The sequence below is a fragment of the Ursus maritimus genome, unplaced genomic scaffold, assembly GCF_017311325.1.
Source record: "Ursus maritimus isolate PB19 unplaced genomic scaffold, ASM1731132v1 scaffold_1, whole genome shotgun sequence".
NCBI classification, from domain to species: Eukaryota; Metazoa; Chordata; class Mammalia; order Carnivora; family Ursidae; genus Ursus; species Ursus maritimus.
The window spans coordinates 73576666-73597802 of NW_024423343.1; the positions used below are offsets into that span (position 1 = coordinate 73576666).

General features: G+C 39.1%; 1 protein-coding gene across 3 annotated transcripts in view; it reads right to left on the reverse strand.

Moving 5' to 3' along the window:
* KCNJ3 (potassium inwardly rectifying channel subfamily J member 3) overlaps positions 1-15833 on the reverse strand; it is a 147993-nt gene extending 132160 nt beyond the window's left edge. For 2 of the 3 annotated variants that reach the window (XM_008686985.2, XM_008686987.2), the window contains exons 1-2: positions 15100-15833; positions 4679-4895 (exon numbers count right to left, since the gene is read on the reverse strand). In XM_008686985.2, coding sequence (XP_008685207.2) covers positions 4679-4895; positions 15100-15801 — 919 coding nt within the window. In that variant the 5' untranslated portion in view covers positions 15802-15833. Of the gene's footprint in view, positions 1-4678; positions 4896-12919; positions 13066-15099 lie in introns of those variants that run through there. The other variant, XM_008686988.2, reaches the window with a different exon arrangement.
* Between the last annotated feature and the right edge of the window lie 5304 nt (positions 15834-21137).

Below are 21137 nucleotides of genomic sequence, written 5' to 3' on the forward strand. Positions count from 1 at the left end.
CAGGGAAGAACCTTGAGTATAAAAGGACAAATAATGGGTTTTGTATCTTTTCAAAGAGCTGGAAATGTCTTGGAGCCAATACAGTCAACAGGATTTTAGGTATTAGATATGTTAATTATAGAAGCTTGAGCCACCAGCGGGGTGGGGTGGAAGGAGGAGGCAGAACTAGCTATAAGGGACACGGTTTTGAGAAGAATAAGAACATTTTTCCACACAGACACCCAGAAAGAGAAAGAGAAGACAATTATGAGAAAAGGATAAGGAGAGTAAAAAAAAAAATGTATAAAAATTGAAGTGTCACATTCTTTTTGATAGAATAGGTGGAGATGATATGCCAGGGAAAGGATAGGACAGCTGGGACTGGGGGCATGGAAAGAGAGAAAAGGTCTAAAATAGCTCCCACAGGGAGAGAGCCTGGGAGTACAGAAAAGACAATTAAAAAGCCTGCCAAATAGCAGCAGAGAGCAGATTGAAGTTTGAAAGCATCCAGTTCTAATGAGCCAAATCTGCAATGCTGTTTGCCTCTAGCAGTGCTCTCTCTCCTGGGAAAAGAAGCAAAGGGAGCCAGAGTTAGAGGTAACAAAGGTTTAGGAATTTGCTGGACCAGTAAAGAAGCAAAGGTTATTAACCAAGTGGCAAAGCTTGTGCTCCTTGTTGGGAGTGAAAATCCAAAATCATTTGAAGCAAGGAAGGCACCAATGCTGGAGTCTAATCACTGAGGAGTATTTCCAAGGAAGTAAGGAAAGTAATTATTGTGAGTTCTGAGCTGAAAGCTAAAACTTTCAAGGAAATTAGAAGCTTCTCATTTCCCACCACCACCACCATCACTCCTGCTGAGACTAGAGGAATGGGAAGAAGCAAAAACTAAAAGAGACCAGAAGATTCTTATCAGAGGACTCCTGTGAAGTGAGCAACTTTGTGTGTGTGTGTGTGTGTGTGTGTGTGTGTGTGTGTGTGTGTGTGTTGGGGAAGGGGGAGATGGATATTACCACTAATACAAAAAAAAAAAAAAAAAGTGGTAACTGCCTAAAGTTTTATGCATTCTAAGGCATTAGGGTCACTCATTTTTAAATAAACTACAAGGCAACCCACTAGGGGGAAAAAGTGTATTTTGTTTGTTATACACAATTTGAGATGTCTACCTTATAAATACAGGCTTTGCTTTTTAATCAAATCCCAATGCTTCCCATTGGCTCAGCACAGTCATTTGTAATGCAGAGATGACCCCTCCACCTCTCTGACCTCTCACTCCACTCTCCCATTGTTCACTCTGCTCCAACCACCTCTGCCTTCTTTTCGTTTCTGGAATTAATCAAGCTGATTCGCAATGTAGGACCCTTGCCGGTCATGCTGTTTCTCCAGACAGGCCCAGGAGGGCCTTCTTGACAGTCAGGTCTCTGCTTAGGTGTCACGTCAGAGAGAACTCTCTGTCAACTTAACGTGCCCCGAGATGCACTCTTTATCACATCATCTGGTTTTGTAGTGGTTTTAATTCCTGACACATTTTACCTGATAATAATAGCTTGCTTACTTATTTTTCTTGTTTTGCCGTCTGCCCACTCCACTGAGAATAAGACCTCCATGAGGAAAGAGATTCTGGCCGTCTTGGTCACCACCATATTGCCAACAGTTCAAATACTACCAAGCACACAGCATACATTCAATTATTTGTTTAATGAATGAATGAATGAATGATATGAACGTAGTATTTTAATGTTAAACATGATGGAAAATTACACTGTGTATATGTTTATTCATAAGACTATGTACCAAAAACATGAGAGGTAAAAATGGTATTGTTGCTATCTCAGAACATCCTAAAATATTATATCTGTCTTATTATGAACAATAAATATTATGAGAAAGAAAACTTGATTGTGAATGGAAGGATAAAGGAGGAAACATCCCTAAAGATGAATCTAAATATATCTCAGTAAGATATAAATGATCAAATGGACATAAAAATGTTTCTGTTATTTTTGCCAGGCTCAGAGAGGTCTGGAAATATAGACAGATTTCACAGAATTTGAACAGTGTGGGATTTAATTAGTTAGGGCACATACACAAACAAAATGTCAGATAAATTTTCCACAAAATAATTCTATAAATTATGAGTAATGTTTTTGCTGTTTGTCTTGCTAAATTATATCTAGAAACAGGTTTAATTAAGAGGTCAAGAAGAAGCAGATTTTAATCTCTTCTCTATAAATGGCAATCTCAAAATAAGAAATTCAGTCTCCAGTCAAGTTTTCACACTTTCTGTGGAAAGTATTCTCTGCTAGTTCATTGTTACCAAAACAAAACAAAACAAAAAGAAAACAAAAAAGAAAAATTTAAAAAAAGGGGGGTAGGAAATGATAAAATCTGCAGTCTTAATGAACAATTTTATGTACCAAACTCCTAATGACCTTATGTAGGACACTATTTATTAACCAAAATCCTCTGAAATCTGATGAAGATGTATCAGTTAAGTCCATACACAGAGATATTTTCAAAACAACCCACTTCAGGATTCTCTTAAGATGCCCATATGTAGAAGCCAAAAATCAAAAGGTTAATGAAAAAGGAAACCTCAGATGAATCCAAATTGAGAGATGTTCTACAAAATACCTGGCCTATGCTGTTCAAGTGTATCAAGGTCAAGAACACAAAGTAAGGCTGAAGAACTATTCCATCCTGAGACTGAGGAGACAAGTAAACAAGTGAAGGGCATAATCTGATGTTGAATGGGTCTGGTGGGGGCGGGGGGTGTGTGGAGGGTAGCTACGATGGAAATTACTAGGACAACAGATGAAATTTGAGCATGGACTATGAGCTAAATGGTAGTATTCTATCACTGTTAAATTTCCTAATATTTTTTCTTAATTGCACTGGTTTTGTAGGGAAATTTTCTCATTCTTAAGAAACACAAACTAGGGATAAATAGGAAAAATTAATGGATGGATGGATGGATGGATGATAGATATATAGATCAATCAATCAATCAACTGACTGGCCTAATGAAAAATTTCTAAGACCATCAAGTGAAACAGAAACCTCACTCATGTCAGTGATTAGAATAACAATAAGTAATAAGTAAACAGATGTGTCAAAGATAGAAACAGATGCTACAAGAAATAAATCAAAAATTGCAACATCTGCTGTTTAAGCCCTTACAATATATTATTACTTCATTAAATGAGATGAATAAAAATTAAAGATGAAATGTAAAGATTTATTGAACTAAAAACTTTTGCAATTGGTTTCATTATTTATCAATAAATGGTATACTAGAAATATATTATGACATCATTCGATTTTAAGTTAAAAAATAATTGGAGGATTTAAACCATAAAATAGTCCACAGAAATCAAATTCCAGATATAGATTGCTGATTTAAATCTTTACTCACTGTCCTTAAAAATCTTAATTTTTAAACTGGAGCACTAATAATAAAAACAATAGTAATACAGCAAGCAGCTCTGAGGTGGTTATTACATCATTCTTACTTTACAGAGAAGGAAAAGAAGCTTATAGGGATTAAGTATCTCCCCTAAAATTGAAAAGTGGTATGTGATAGGTGTACAAAGATTAAAAGTCTTGCCTTCTCCTGCTCCTTGGACAAAACGTTACACCATCGTGGGAGATTTTTTATTATGTAATATCTCCCACCTTAGTATAAAGCTTGAACATATCCATGTCACTGTCAATGTTACTTTCAAAATTGCTATAGTTTTTCAAAATAATTAGCATTTTAAGATTGAAATGATATTGGCAGAAAATAATGAGAGCTAAAATATTTCTTGCTTTTTCATTACTTGTAGAAAGGGCAAAATTCGAGACACACATACATGCATATATACATGCATTTATTATATATATATATGGGTGTGTGCATGTGAGTAGAGATGTATAGATATTATACTGGTCTCAAGTATCTAGCAGGTTCCAAACCAACTGGGCAATACTCAGACCTCAAATAATATACTCTGATGTATTGTTTCTTTCCTTTGTAACCTTACTCTCCCCACAGTGTAGCAAATTGTGAATATTTGGGACATACCAATGTTATAGTGCATCTTAAAGAATAACATACAGCACATAGCTAGCTATACCGAAGCAAAAAAAAAAAAAGGAAGAGAAATCTCTTTAAAAAATTTTTTTTGGTCAAGGTTCAGCTGAGGAAATCTACTGACCCACTTTGAAATTAAAATGCTGCTTTAGCACAGGCACGCACAGGGAATTTTCCACTGAGGTTGCACATAGCAGTGTATCAAAGCTCTACCAATGACACCCCGAACCACCATCCCCAAGGCAAGAATATGTATGCATGCTGGTTTAGGCAGCTCACTAATTACCCTGAATTTATTTTAACCTTAAATCTTTTTTAAAAATTATGATTATAGGAAATCCAACTTTGCAATTAGACTAGAATATCATAATCATTTCTAGGAGTCATTTCAGTTTCCTTTTTTTTTTTTTTTTTGCTGTATTCCTGAGTTAACATTACATATGCAATTATCACAACAGTCATCTTCATTTTCAAAGTGTTATCAACTTAATGTCACAAAGAAATAAGTCATTCCTGTCAATATTGTGAACTGAGACATTTCGACCAATTCATGACAGCTATTGTGCATGTAATATAATGTTATTATAGAATAAAGAAACTTGAGGACATATCTATGTTTTTACTCACCAGTTGTTTCCACAATGCCTTCTAGGATGACGACAATCTCGAACTGTTCAGTTTGCATGCTTCGCTGCGATAGGTCATAAAAGGGGCTTTTGGCATCGATCACGTGGCAAATTGTGAGGGGGGAAACAAGAAAAAGTTGATCTGCCCCTGTACTAAAACCTACATCCAGTTCAAGTTGGTCAAGGGGAAGGAACTCACCCTCAGGTGTCTGCCGAGACTAGACAAGCACACAGAAAAAGAGAAGAAATCACCACTTGCACTGAAATTTTCAAGGCAGCCCAACAGTAATTTACATCATTGCCAACATTCTGCACTATCAATCATCTGCAACAAAATCCAAACAAATCATTATGCAGCTATGTTCTAGCAAACGGGCCGAAATCCCACATAGCTCATGGGGAACATACATGCATTATTTATAATATACGACTTACTATAATTATCATTCCCTAACTCATGAGCTTTGGAGAAATGCCTGGTCCAACAATGGCTGTTAGCACAAACTGTGGAACTGAGTGTACATGTGCTACTGCTTGACATAAATCACTTCAGGATAACTCATTGCATGCCGGATTTGTTTTCCTCACAAAGCAAATAAGTAGGCAATTCTTAGGGAGTTGGTTAATGCTGAAAAAGGTTGATCATAATTTCAGAAAAGATTTACTGCATCGTTACAGAGCAAACCAATAATTTTTCTAGGACTTCTGAAAGGTCACAGATAGATATAAACTTTAATATAAAAATGAAGATGATATCCTATTATGTTATATACACAACAGTTCACATTATACACACAAAAAAGGGCATAAGCTGTTAGCTGATGGCTTTCAAACTCCCAATAATAAACTGCATTGAAGTTATTTAGCTCTCTATTTATTTTATGAATTTTAAAACATAGTGTAAAAATTGTGCTAAATTGAAGTTTTTTAACCAAAATGCAGTTAAAAATCTATATTGGGTAAATATTTCCTAAACTTCCTAAAACTTTTGTAAGGTAGGGGTATTCGGTATCAGCATAAATCATTATAAAACTTAATTAAATTGCTTACGTGCTAAAACTCTGAATGATTACCTAAAAATTACTATGAACAATTAGCAAACCATGAAAGTTAACTTCTTTCTTTTCTATTCATTCTTATTTTATTTTCCATATCTGTTCCTTATAAGGATCATCTATAAGCAAATATTTGTTTGATTTTAATGATGATACTGGTAAAATAAGAGTTAAATAGTTGCATAGAGAAAAATCTGCAGGGGTGGGAGCTTGCTGCTGGTCAAATGGGGCTTGGAAGAATCCAGTATATTTAACAGAATCTGCAAAGCTCATTTAATAATCAAAACTGAATCTGTAACACTGGTCTGCCCAATGAAGTGATAGTTTAAAGACAAAACCCTTGCTTTTTGGTAAGGTAAGGGTTCCAAGAAATACTTTGGCTTTTTAAGTGGAGTAAAGGAGTCTGAAAACACTGAGAAATATGGTTTAGTAAGCTGTCCTCTGTGGCAAAACTGAACCAAGTTAGTGGTAAACTGTGAGGGCAGCAACTGCAGGGTCTCGACAGCTGATCAGTCAATCAGGCAGACTACTTTGTAATTAGTGATACTCAGGAATTTTATTCGTGTAGAAAAAAATCCAATGAAAATGTTGAGACTATTTTTCTTCTATGCCTTGTGTGTAGTTGACTAAAGAAGAATAAGAAGAAAAAGAGGAAGAAAAGGAGGAGGAGGAGGGAGAGGAAGAGGAGGAGGAGGAGGAAACAATGATTAGTGACAAGAAAAAAAAATTCCATGGAAAAACTGATGGTCCAAAAATAAAAACAGTAGCTCTAACAACCAATGTTGGAGAAAACTAGACATTTCGGAGCCAGTAAAAGTTCCCTATATTTCTAACTTATTCTCAAATTGGTAAAATACGGATGAGACCAGCATCCTTCCAACTAGAAAACTGTATAACAACTATTGATTGATACTACAAAATAAAAGCCAAAAACAAAACAAAAACAAATAAGAACAAAAACCCTGTGTCATTGTTCTCTCACCTAGTAAGAAACAGGTGCTATATAAACACAAGGTGGTATTCTGATGTTTATAATCAGTGAACAGAATTTGGGTCATTTCACTAATTATTCTAAGGTCTGCTTTCTCTGTACTAAATGAAAATGTCCATAAAAATAATTCCATAAAACTCAATTTCCCATTTATTTTAAAATAATTTTCCCCCCAAAAGATGTATTTTTCTAATTTTTATATATACACATCAAAACCAAAATTAATCTTCCTTTTTTATGTATCTGCTATTTATACCTGTTCCTCATTCTAAAAGGCTGTAATCTATTAACTTTTATATCTCCTGATCCTTCAACAAACCATGAAGAGAAGTGGCCTAGAAACAAGCTATCAGGAGAATGACAACCTAGAATAAGAAATGTTTCATTTTTAGCAAAGCAATTAACTCATATATAGGTAATTTAGACTCAAATATGTATGAATCTGTTCCATTCAGACTCTGTATATCTTCTGATTTTAAAAATGTGTTCCGTATATTCAAAATTATACCTATGTTCCTCCTCCCCAAAATGCTTTCTATCCTATCCAAGTCTTAGCAGAAACAAAGCTGACAACTGTACCTATTACATGACACTATGAGGAAAGTAACGCTTTCATTACTTTGAAAAACGTTTCCCATGCTTACATATTTTTCAGATAAGTAAAATTCCCTGCATATTCATTGAAAATTGTTTTCCAGTGGGTGCCATATAATTTAACCTTCCTTTAAATGATTCTGAGACACTACAGATATCCACAATTTTATCTTCTGGGTCTTCTTCTTCATGGTAGGCCAACAAATATTTCAACTATCAATACGCTTACCTCCCTGATTTTTGTTTGCTTCTGGGACTGGGAAGCATAGTAATCACTGTGAAGTAAACAGAAAGCTTTTCTATTTAGAGGAGTGAAGGGTGTGGTTTGAGTGTGGCAGGTGCTCGGAGTACTGGAATTGCCTGAAGTCTGAGCTCCTGGATAGAGCAAGGTTATCTTATCAGTGCTCAGCCAAATACTCACGATGTTCCCAAAACCTGCAGATGCTTACCAAGTACATCTTCAGAAGCATACACATTTTACTACAGGCTTACAAGGAATTCTAATCTATACTTTTTTAATTCTGTTGCAATTCTAGAGATTCTTCTGGAACAAAAGGGGAAAAAACCCCTATGTTAGTTTTAAGTCTCTCAACTTGAGAGTGGAGTGAGAGAACTGTTCAAGGGACTGTGATCTACACATGTAATGAAAAGGAAAGACAGAAAGAAAGGAGTTATATATGGGCCTTCATAAAATTAAAGTGTGACCTCTACCTTAAGCATGTGATCAATCAATAGCACTGATACTCCATCAGTTTCTCGTTTTCTTATTTAGCTATCAATTACCGTATTTCACCCAGGAATTCGGATAACAAGCAGAAAAACTACAGATAAAAATCAAGCTAACCTTTCTTTATTATGTCACCTTAAGAATTATGATATACGAAGAAATCCTTCATTAATAGAGCAGTCTGCTGATGGTCTGCGTGATCTCCTTTAGCTCTATACACCTCTTACTCCTAAAGGAATGCAGAATCATGATCATTTCCTAGATAAAAATGTATAAATAGATATTGTCAAGATCAAGATAATTCCAAATAATTGCTATAGATTAAGGTTGATGCTAAATTATTAAAATTTCTAAAAATCTGATGACTAAGGTTGACTTTATTTGATGAAATAATCATTTAAAATCATAAAATGACTGAATGAATAAGAAAGTGAGAAAGAGGCACAAAAACAGAAGAGTTTGTGGAAAATTGGTAATTCTCAAAAATTTAGCACACAATTTAAATACACTAGGACCTGAGAATGGCTTCCAGATGATTTTATTTTCAATTGTATGGATTTGGGGAGGGAAATAAGGACCTTTCCGGTTGGCAGCATTATAGCAATTTCTGGGAGATAAGAAAAAAATTTTAAAAATCTAAGGCTTAAAGTTTATCTAAATTTACTGTATAAAAAATTATAAGTAGAACATTATGGATTTTTAAAATGGTTTTGTACATTTTAGAATGTAGCAATAATTTCTAAGTTTTTCTTCATTATAAAAAATATTGCTATTTAAAAGTAGTATTTAAATTATACACATTTTAATTATATGGAAATGTGGATATATGTAAAACTTGAGGCTTATGCCTCATCTTAGAGTCACATGTACTGATTTCAAAGAAGTAACTAATATCAAATGACTTTGAACTCCCTTAAAGTCTAAAAGAGGCCTACCAGATAATCAATTACAAATTCTGACTAAAGGTGGAAAAAGATTCAAAAGTCACAGATGCCTGCAAGGGATTATCAATGTCATGGACTTTATAGATAAATAGCTTTCATATTACAGATGAAAGACTACTGAGTACATGCCCAAAGAAACACACACACACCCCCAAACACACACACACACACACACACACACACACACACACACACACCCTCTGGATGCACATTTAGAACAGCCCTGGCATATCCTCCTTCTGTGAGATTTGTGACCAGTTGTCCACAGAACACATTCCACCAATATAATCAATGTCTTTGCAGCCTTTCTCCCATCTCCCTAACCTATAACAGTGTTCTAATTATAACCATTGTGCTCTTTCCTAGCTCGGAGGGAGGCTAGGGGAATTTTGAAAAGAACATTTAATCACTACCATCTGATTCATGGGATGTTCCTCTATCACACTTTAAGGCTTGTCCTGTGCCCCACAACCTCACACTAGTGTCCGCTGGAAAAGGGTGCTGAGGGCCAGTGGTCAGGAAAGGAAAGGACAGGAAAGGAAACTAAGATGGAGAGGGCAAGCCCTTCTTGCCACCCACTTCCCACCATTTTGCATTTATCTGTAATTTCATTTCTCCTCTGTAAATGTCCAGTGTGTGTGTATGTGTCTGTGTGTGTGTGTGTGTGTGTGTGTGTGTGTTGAATATTTGCCGAAGTCACAAAGAAAATCACAAATGAAGTGAGGCTGGAGTGCTATCTGCAAGCTAAAATTAGGAAATAAGCCAAAAGCAGGTTCTAGAATAAGGAACAAACAAGCCCTGAGACTCGAAGCAGTTCTGGCAATGGTTTTGGGACTCAGACCAAAATTCAAGTCAGATAGAGGAGAGTATGGCCCTAGAATTTTATCTGGGCTGTCTGTAATTAAATTGTACATTTCTTTGGACTCCATAAACTTGAAATTCCATCAATACTAGCTAGAAAATATATGACCAACATCAAGTCCCAAATACAAAATTTAATGCTAAGATAATCATCCCATAAAAATGTTTATTTTTATAAAAAGAAAGTACCTTACAGAATGGAATGCAATTTATCTTGTAATAAATTATGTGAGGCTTTTATACTATTCAAATGAAAGAACAGCTTTATAATTCCTTGAGGGCCTTTTATGGAATTTATAATAACTATGGACAGGATTTGTAACCCTACGTGCACATTTTCCTCCTACTCGCCAAACACCCTCAAAAATCCATCAAATGCTTTTTTCCTACTTCTCTTTATCATTTGTTCTTACCTACTGCTGTTTATTTGTGGGTCTTTATGTCCCTTATTTCTGTTCACCCTGTATTCCCCTGGGCACAAGCCATCCTGTATTTTTCAGGAACCATATTAAAACACACACACACACACACACACACACACACACACAATTACTATTTTTTAAAAGAATGAGAATTCTATTTTTAAAAACACTTCTGTACCTACCCAAAGCTAGACTAAGTAGGAACTGTGCTTTCTCTTTAAAGACGTAAGGAATCCACCTGAAAAAATCACCAAACATTACAGGAGCTAGCCCCAAGAGTTCTGGGGAACTCGGTCTTAGGCTCCTTGAATATTTTTACCGACAGCTTGTATGATACTGAGAACAGGTGTTTATTAGGTATCCATTTATGGATTTAATTTTTTTAAAGGAGGTAACTCATTATCTCAAGATCAAAATTAAATTGGCCAAGACCAATTGGTGAAAAGCGTCAGTCATACAAAATAAAGTCATAGCATCAAACGCCTAACTGCATTTCAGCGCATAGTATGAAATGAAGACAAACAAATAAATATATGAAAAAAATCAGGAATCATGTGGTCCAGAACTCACTGTGGTTAAAAAATTAACAAAAGGTTAGGATATATGAAGAGGATGAAAAGCTTATTGGTTTCAAAAACACTAATTTTGTTTTTTATTGCACCTGCATTTGCTCACATTCATATGGGGACACCAGCTAGCATCCAAAATGAGTATCCGTATAAAGAGAAAATAAAAGATGTGAATACGAAAAGAATATCTATGGTACATCAAAAGGTGACTGCACACCATTACCTTTCAATAAGTGGAAGTTAAGGGTTACAAAGCTGCACTCCTACGAAAGAAAGATAACTATTTGTAACGAGTAACAATACGAAGAAGTGCAATTATACTTCCATGAGAAAAATTTACCCTTACTTCTATCTTTCAAAATATGGATCCAACAATAATTGATTTTAAATTTATTTTATGTAAGTAAATAATAGTTTACCTGGGTGCCTATATAGATACATCATGGCTTCTAGATAACGAGCTTCTAAATTCTTGAACAATGTATCAAGAATGATTATTTGAATCTTCTCTAACAAGATGTATATCTAGGGCCATCAACCATTCCTGTTAGATTTATAGAAAGGAGTAAGTGAGATTTCCAAATCCTTTAAACCCGCCACTAAATTACAAGGTCCAGAGTTTGAGCCACTAGCCTCAAGTCTCAGGCATTTTTATTAAAACTTTCAGCTAGATGATACATTAACTTAACATGACCATGCTATTCATGAGTTCCTATAATCTAGAATTTAAAAAAGGAGCTAACTAAAATAAATTGAAAATCCAAATAAAACATCAATATGGGGATGAAAAGAGGAAAAGAGAAAAAATATTCATTTTAAAAGAGTTTTCTGTAGCTATATTTATTATCAAATTATAAATTTCAGAGAATAACTTCCAATTATATTCTTTAATTTTTTATTTCTGAGCAGAAAAAAGACCGACCACTTTATGGTGGCATAAAGTTGGAAGATCTATACTTGAATATCAAAATTAATTTCAGTATTTGCAAGCTTGAAAGACAGGAATAGAGTTGAAATAAAATTTGCCTTCACACGGGGGTATGTGGTTGGCTCAGGAGCATGTGACTCTTGATCTCAGGATCCTGAGTTCAAGCCCCATGTTGGCTGTAGAGATTCCTTAAAAAAATGTTTTGCTTTCATATAACTCAATAACATAATTAAAAATAAGGCAGAGAAGTTATTAAAAAAACTTTTATCAAAACTTAGAGAATTCAAAAGAAATATGCATGAAAATTCATAGTAGCAAGGATAAGAAAGCCATATCCATGTTCTTACTGTTTTCCCAAGAAAAGAAAGTACTTCATAATCATTAAATAGAACTCTTACACTAATACTGATAAACAAGCTTTTATTCAAAAAATAAGAAAACAACAGAAAAATATAAATGAAATTAAATTAGATAATAGGAAGAACAGACTATAATTATTATCATTGAAGATTATGTTTTTGTTGCCATAAAATTCCAAATATTTCTCTAAATTAAAACTACACCAATCATATTTAAAATGTCAAACAGAGGTTAAAAGAGGGAGCTAAATATGTGTAATAATATTTAACAAGAAGACTGCATAAGACTGATACCAACACATTCCACTTATTACTTTAAGATTATGGTACAGCTCCCCTTTCAAAATATAGTTGGCTGTTTTAGGTCACTTCAGTCTCAGTCCCTAAGAGAACATGAAAGTAGCTTATTAAAGGCACGTCTCCCCTCTAATTTTGCTGAATGTTATTAGTTCCCTAATAAAACAGGACTCCTTTTTAATGAAGTCTAAGGAAATGACAAGAGCTATGAGAATTCATTCTAATTACTATGGCTACAGGAAAAATCAACTCAAACAAACACCACTAACTGGCCTGCGGAAGGGCAGCCACTGACCCACCCTGTCACTTCACAGACAGCAGGACATCAGCTCACCACAATTTTGTTTAAATATAAATTGACACCACATGTCAATTGTTTTTACTCCTACCACTGACCTCTTCTAACAAATCAAAAGTAAAGAATTTTACAAGAATATTATATATATATATCATTTTAATTAGATGTTGTTTTATCACCTTGTGTTAATATAGCACCCTGCTCCAAATCTGTCAACACCGTAAATCTTTTATTGTTTTTAATCAGGACACTCCTTGCGGTATACGTGGTACATGGCCTTTGCATCAAAATCATTATCAGTGTCCTGAACGCTGCTACCCTGGATACTTCAGATTCATTGTTCCTTTGTAAAAAAACAAAACAAAACAAAACAAAATACACACACACATAAACAAAAAACTGGTATGTAGATTAATTGCAATTATTCTGGTTTTGTTAAAACGCAATTTAATAGAGTCTAGAAACATCTAAAGTATGTTGCCTCAAAAGATACTTGTATTAATAAATGACTTTATATATTTGAAAAAATAGAGAACAGCAATAAATGACCTTTAAAGCCTAATTTTAAATTTCCAATATCCAATCAATATGGTAAACTATTCTTCAGTAAGAATCTCGAAGTGACACATAAACATGAGTTCCTTGACAGAGATGTTTGCACTATAGTAACGAGGTGTTCCCATCCTCCACAGAGGCCTGACATAAAGAGAGAGATTATATATCTTGATCTATTCATAGAAACAGGCACATACAACTAACACCAATGCAATAAACATGTCTCCAACACAACCGCTTAGCCTAATCCAAACAACTCACTTAGTGCATATAGTGGCCAATAACACAATATGCTAAGTTAAATAAAAGCCAGTGTGCAGCTCATTGAAATTAATTATGAAGAGCATGATCTTAAAGTATTTATTCATAGTTATCTAAATGAACATGCACATCAAAATTAAGTTGAAAAATTCCCACAAAGCGCTACAGAAGTTAGTGTTTCTTTACTGTCTATAGTGTATGATGTGGAGTGACAGGACAACTGAACTATGCTAATTCTAACACTTTACTGAGCGACATGATGAAGAGTAATTAGAGTAAAATCTTACAAATAAATAATGAAAGTGACAGAAGAGCCAAACTTTTTAAAAGCCCTTTTAACTACAACATAAGTTGAGGCTGAGTAAGACAATATACTTGCAGAGTGGAATTGAAATTTCAAAGGCAAAATCTCAACTTAAATATTCATCAGATTTTCATTTTATTAATGCTATGTTCTGAACCTGGCTATGGTTCTCTATGCAATCTCAGATAAATTTTTAAGATTATTTGAGGTCATTCTTTTCAATTTATGAACATTTGAAAACTACCTATGGCAAATGCCTCAAAAAGTTGAAAAAAAAAAAAGTTGAGTTGTAAATGACACATAGAGAACTGAGCTCTTTATTTCTCATTCCCAGGCTCCAACTGGGTGAATGATTAGGGTGGGTTAATTTTTGTAGTGGTGCCCTTTAAGGACTAGATGGACCTTGCTTTAATAACCATTCCATGTGTAATCTGTCTTAGCATTTACACTGCTGATGGTAAGAAGCAATCTTCTTTAATGGATGCTGAAAAGCTTCAAGTGAAATCTGTAATTGACAAAGGCTTCATAGAAACTGGCAATTAAGAATAAAATTAATAAGAGGCTCTACAGAAAAAGCACTCAAGCTTTCCAGAATACTTCTCTAGGAAAACATTTAGCAAAACTAAAAATTTAAAAGAACCAGGTGTTGTTTCTTCCACATTATTAATTGCTTTTCAGGTCACTGCGCTTGTTAAAAAGATGACCATACAGTTAATGTTATTGAGTCTAAAGAAACAATCCACCTGCTAATACCGTTAGGAGGAAAAAAAGAAATAGAGAAAAAGTAAAGAAAAGACCTAAGTGAAAGTTAAGGCAAGTTCAGCACCTATTTCTTCAAAATAAAAGCTGCTCAGTTTTAGTACCTCAAGAGTAGTGGAGTAGTGTATTGACAACAAATCAGAAACTCTTGTTCAAAGAGCAAAGCAGCAAGGGCAGGGAGACCAAGGCACCCTACCTCAAGGCTCCAGGAGCCAATCCCACTCCGTTAAGTGTTACCAGTCAGAAAGTGATACAAGCACATTCGAATTATTAATATAAATAAGAGCACGAGAGTGAGTGGAAAAGGGACAGAACCCTCAGCTGTACTCTCATTGCCCAATCCTCCACGCCACCCCCCCACCCCCACCCCCGCGCCCTCAGGAAGGTTTACCTGTGAGATAGGTTAGACTAAAAGCCCGGGGATAGTTCTCAGGTGAGCTATTTTCCGCCGTGGGGGGTTGGCGGCAGCCAGGTGGGGAAGGGGCGGGTAACACTTACTTTGAGCAGCTTGCAGCGGATCTGCGCGGAGACCATGTGGCTGTTGCGCAGGTTGCCCACCCGGAACATGAGCGTGAGTTTTCCATCCCTCATGGAGATCACCGCGTGCTCGCTAAACATCAGGGTCTCCGCGCGCTTCTTGGGCTGGGACATCTTGATGAACATGCAGCCGATGAGGAAGGCGTCCACGATGGAGCCGAGGATGGACTGGAAGAGGAAGAGGATGATGCCCTCGGGGCACTTGTCGGTGATGTAGCGGTAGCCATAGCCGATGGTAGCCTCGGTCTCAATGAAGAAGAGGAAGGCGGAGGGGAAGTTATAAACATTGGCCACGCAGGGCGTGTAGTTGCCGACGTGGGCTTTGTTCAGGTCGCCCCGAGTGTAGGCGATCACCCACCACATGGACGCCATGAAGAGCCAGGCCACGGTGTAGGTGAGGATGAAGATGAAGAGGTTCCAGCGCCACTTGAGGTCCACCAGGGTGGTGAAGAGGTCCGAGAGGTAGCGGCTCGTCTCGCTGCCCAGGTTGCCGTGCTGTACATTGCACCGGCCGTTCTTGTCCACGAACCGCTGCCGCTTCTTCTTGGGCACAAGCTGCTGCTGCGGGCCCTGGCCCGGCCCCTGGGGCTGCAAGCCCGAGCCGCTGGACGAGGTGGTCACTACCTGGTAATCGTCCCCAAATTTCCTTCGGAGTGCAGACATAATACGGAGGGGCGAGCCAGATTCAAAACGCGAAGCGGAGGCGCAGGGGCCGAGCGCTGCAAACCAGCACCAATAAGGAGGTGGGGGCGGGGGAGAGAGGGGGGACAAAAGCGTGCGCGCCTGGGGTGGGGGACGCACCCGGCAGGTAGCTGCGGTCTCTGCCCCTTGCGGACTCCTCTCCTCCCCTGGGACGGGGGCTTTCTCTCCAAGCTGAGTCTTAAAACAAAAAAGTGTTCTCCCGCACTCAAGGCAGGAGGGATGCAAGGACCAGGAACCCAAGCGCAATTTTGCCTCCAAGCTTTTCGAAGCTTGTCTCTTCTTCCCCCACCTTCGGCATCCCGGGCCACCTCTCGCCTCGCCACAGCCCTCCTGACTACGCCGCAGCACTCCCAAACTGACTTTTAAAATTAATGAGTTGACAGGCGAGTCCCACCCCACCTGCCAACTCGCCAGGCTGCCGAAACTGCGCTACCTGCTCGGACCAGACCCTCCCCCCTCCCCGCCGCTCCCCGATCGCCCGCCCCCCCGGAACAGCTCCCGGCTCCCCCAGGCACTCCCGCCTCCTATCTTTTGGCCAAAATCCCGCCCAGAGGCATGTCTGCCGGGCACTGGTGCAACACCCCCCACCCACGCCCTCCGGGCTCAGAGTCCCCCGCGTCGGACTCCGGAGACGCGCCCGCCTGGCGTCCGCGGGCCGCAGAGTTTCCGCGGGCGCCCCCAGGGCCCTCCGGCCGACTCTCACAGGACCCCAGGCCGCCCCCGCGCGCAGCGGAGACGCGGCGGTGCGCGAAACCCGAGCACTCACCCACCGGGAGAGGGCAGGAGACGGCGCAGCGGGCGGCAGCGGCAGCCTGGCCTCGCACTCCGCGCTCAAGGCTGTTTTCCTCACCCCCCACTTTTCCTGGTGTACCACGGTGGGCACCAATGCAGGTCCCCCAAGCTCCGCACCTCCCTGAGGGCACCACGCTGCCCCCACCGGGAGGATCCTGGAGCGCCCGCACGGACTGACTTGGGCGCGGGACTTGAGGGTTCCTTGGCGCCGTGCTCTCTCTCTCAGCAGGCGACAGCGGTGCTGCTGTGAGGGGTTCGAGCCTCGAGCTGCCGGTCAGACTTTCAGGTTAAATACCAGCGCCGCTTCAGCCTTTCTTCTGCTTCACGGTGCCTACCTTTGCCTCTTCCCTCCTCGGTCCCCCACTCCCTGTCCGCGCCTCGGTGGCTCCCGGTAAGATGCAAGGCGCGAGCAGGGGCGGCGGGAGAGTGGTGTATGCGCTGGTGCGTGTGATCAGCTGCAGAGCCGCGCTAGCCCCGCCTGTCCCTGCCTTCCCCCGCTGTTCCACCAGCCTGAATTGCACCTCCGCGCCTCAGTTGAGCCCGCAGTGTCTGACAGCTCAGGAAAAAGCGAACCCCTCCAATGAGGAGCAACTCTATATCCGCTCCCCAAGGCCAGCCAACTCTCCTTCCTCGCCCCCCTGCCGCAAGTCAGAAAGCCCCCAGCAAGCAGCAAATGCTGCCCTCTGAAAGACGTAACAATACGGCTCTGTAACTAGGGCTTTCCTTAAACCGATGCGTGGATCCGGAGATGCACCATAAACAGAGAAACCAACTGGCTCCACGGTGAGCATGTTCAGAACTCAGAGTTGCAAGTAGCAGAGGGGGCCCTAGGATGGGAAAGGAAGGGAGGGGAGACACTAATAGGAAAATTCACAATCCTCTCTGAAAAGGGCTCTATTAGAAATGCTCAGAATGTCCACAGTTAATGTGTGGCTGTAAAGGACGGAAGAAAGCTGGATTTTAATGACCCAGGGCCTGGCAGTTAACTTAATGGAGGGGCAAAGTGCAGAAATAGTTAATATAGTGCCCATGTGTAAATACCAGCTTATTTACTACATTTCATGTTCATTTTAAAATGCCATTGTATCTTATGGCATATTCCATTTAGTTCAGATACATGAAATTAATTTTGTTGGAGAATCATCAAATCGTGGTGTTATAAAAGCAAAGGGCTGCTGTAAGACTCCCATACAAATAAAAATTAGTACATAATCATTCTACTAGTTCTCTGCCAATAGGTACTCCCTTCTACCTCTCTAGCCCTAAACCCTTGTGCAGGTAAGCCTTGCACCTTGGCAGCCATAAGTACAGAACTCACACTGTCATTTGGTCTTTCACTGTCATTTGTCATCTATCCTGAGTTACAGAGTGTTCTCCTGCAGGCAGGCTCTCTGATAAGAGGTCAGTAACTCTGTTATTCTTTAGGATTACATAAGAAGGGAAAGTGACACTGTGGGAAGTGCAAACTGCTGTGGGTCTGCAGTCATAAGACCTGATTTGAGTCCTGGCCTTGCCATTTACAAACTCTGTGACCTTGAGCAAGTAGCTAAACATCTTTGAGCCCCAATCTTCTGCTCTGGAAAAACGGAGTTTTAACATTTTCCCAATGTTGGTTTTATTAACTGTTTCTGTTGTGAAGGATGTTATATACTGGGCTGTAAAGTTGCACCAAGGCCAAGAGATTTAGGAATGAGTGTTGGGGGGTTGGCTCCGTGCTGTTACTAACACATATATTCCCTTCTCATTTCTGACTACTCTCCCCCTAACTCCCCCTGCCCTTGCCAGGCTGGCTTCCTTCAGTTCCTGAAGCCCACAGAGGCATAGGCCCCATCGTTGTGCCTTTGCCTCATCCGTTCCCTTTTCCGGGAGTGTTCTTGCCCTGCTGTTCCATGTTGGCTCCTTCAGTCAGCTCTCAACCTGAAAGCATCCTCCTCAGCGAGGCCTTGGCTACCTCCCAGGTACCCCCATCACACAGCTCAGTTCATCTTCATTTTATTTTGTTAGCTGCTGTTTTCTTCATTTGTTCATTGTTTCTCTCCCCCCATCCATCACAGTCTTGGCATGTACACTCTACAGGAGCAAAACCTTTGTCTGTCTTGTTCACAGCTACCTACGTCCCCAACCCCTGGGATACTACCAGTCACATCCTCGGACCACCATAAATATTTGTTGGATCAACAACAAATATACCACTCTATAACAAATGTACCAATCTGTATCACTAGAAACTCCGTATACACTGAAACTCTCTCTGAGTAATACAGAATTAAAAGTCATCACTAAATCAATTATATGATTTAATATAAAAGAAGGTGTCAATTTTTTTAAAGCAATATTTTCTGTGCTTGTTTGCTTTGGAACTGATATTCAATGAGCCGACAAATCCTTTTGATTGTACTGCTTCAATATCTCTCATGATTTCCTCTCTCTGTTTAAAAAATGCTGCTTTCTTCAAATCCACATTTGACTTTAAGCCCCAAGTCAAATGATTTTCTTGTCCTCAGTCTTTCACTCCTTCAAACTGTCCTAGACAGTATTACTAGGTTTATATCCTTAGAATCATATAGGCTTAGCAGTGGAATGGAAACCAAAGAGTTCTCTGATTATTTCATTTGATTATTTCATTTCCAAACTTTTATGCATTCCCACTTTTCAAAAAACACTTTTCTATGAAAAAACCTTTGCTGTTTTTCCAACAACTGAATTTAAAAACAAATAACTTTATACTTTGAAAGACATGATCTAGTCTAATCCTCTCACTTAACAAAGAAGTAACTCGAAGCTGGAAAGAGAAAATAAAGTTGCTCAATGGCACAGAGTTGGTAAGGGGAAACCTTTGGATTTGAACCCAGAACAATGCATCTCCAGACACTGGGTGCTCCTCTATCCCTTACCAGGTGCCTAGAAAGGAGAGTAGGATTCCTGCTCCACAGCCAGGGTTTCCTTCCACTCTGCCATGCTTCTTATATGGGTTGAGATCAAAGGGCCTCCAAAACATGGCCTAATCTATCTTTCCGAAATCATCTCCCACCTTCCCTTTAGTGTGGGCTCTGCTCCAGGCAACTTTGACTCTTAGCAGTTTCCCAAACATACTCTACATTAACTTCATTTGCTCACCTTCTTTCTTGTCACATAAATACCCTTTTTTCTATCCCTGCAAAGTCCAAATCACCATCACTAGTGTGCAGGGAAGGGAAGAATTTCTTTAGCTTTTATTTCAAGTGCCACCCCCTCCGTGAGGCTTTACTTTATTTTGCCCCTAATAGTAATCTACCTCTTCCCTGAATTTTCACTCCCCTAGATTTGCAATATGGCCTTTCTTTCTTTCTTTCTCTTTCTTTCTTCCTTCCTTCCTCCCTTTCTTTCTTTCTTTCTTTCTTTCTTTCTTTTCTTTCCTTCTCTCTACTCTGTATTTGACCTCAAAATTCACCAAGATTTCCCCGATAAAATGGCAAGCACCCTGACTACCCACCTCTTAATATTTTGATACTACCCGGTACTCTGGATCTCCCATTTTTCCTTGCTCATGGTAAATAATTACTAAAATTTTAGAGAAAACTACAATGTGTTTAACCTACTTTAATGTGTCAGACAACGTGCTTGGAACTTTATAGTTAGTATTTACATAGCTAGAAAGATGGTAGAGTAAGGATTTCAAAACATGTCTGCCTATTTTCAAGGTCCTCATTCTCTTAGAGGAACAGTACTGCCTGATAAGTTACATATTTCTCGGGATGTCATCATGTCCCACTTTAAATGTGACTGAGCCTTTGACCTATTTGTGACATTGTGTCCAACTCCTTGGAAATGTTTAAAGATGAACCAAACTCATGTTCCCCTGTCAAGACAGCTGCTTCCATGATGACGTTCTGGAGAATAGCCAGCCCCACTGTGCTGAGGCCAGGCAGGATGTGTGGGGAAGAGATGACAGAAGGCCACCTAATCAGGTGCCGTCTGATGAACTGAAGTAGAAACACTGTAAACAGATTGGGTCAAAGGAAGGAGAGGCACACAATTTCAGCCAAGCCCAAAAGGCCAGAAAAATCTGGAAAATATAACTACAGAATACACAATCATTCGGAGTCTCACATTTAAAGATAAGGTGGTGGATTATAAACAGATTACCATACAGTTCTTGGGGGGGGGGGGGCGTTGCAGGTCAGGGAAGGGGAATCAAGGCTATATTTATTCGGAAAGTATTTCTGGCAATATCTTATTTGCTGTGTCCAGAATTAGTAGTATCAACAATAACTAGAACTTCAAAAACGAAGGATATGATTCTGTGTCTTAATACTAAAAAGGCATGACTTTGCATAGGCACTCACCCTATTATGTAACTGAACAGTTAGGGAAGAGTATATTTAATGTAAAAGAAAAAAAAAAAAACACCTCTGCCCCTGAGAAGTCCAAATTCTAAAAATGACTTAATCGGCCAACTGTGAAAAAAGCAAGGCTTTGAACATCTCCGTGTACCCGGATCCTTCTTCTCGTCCCTCACTTATTGC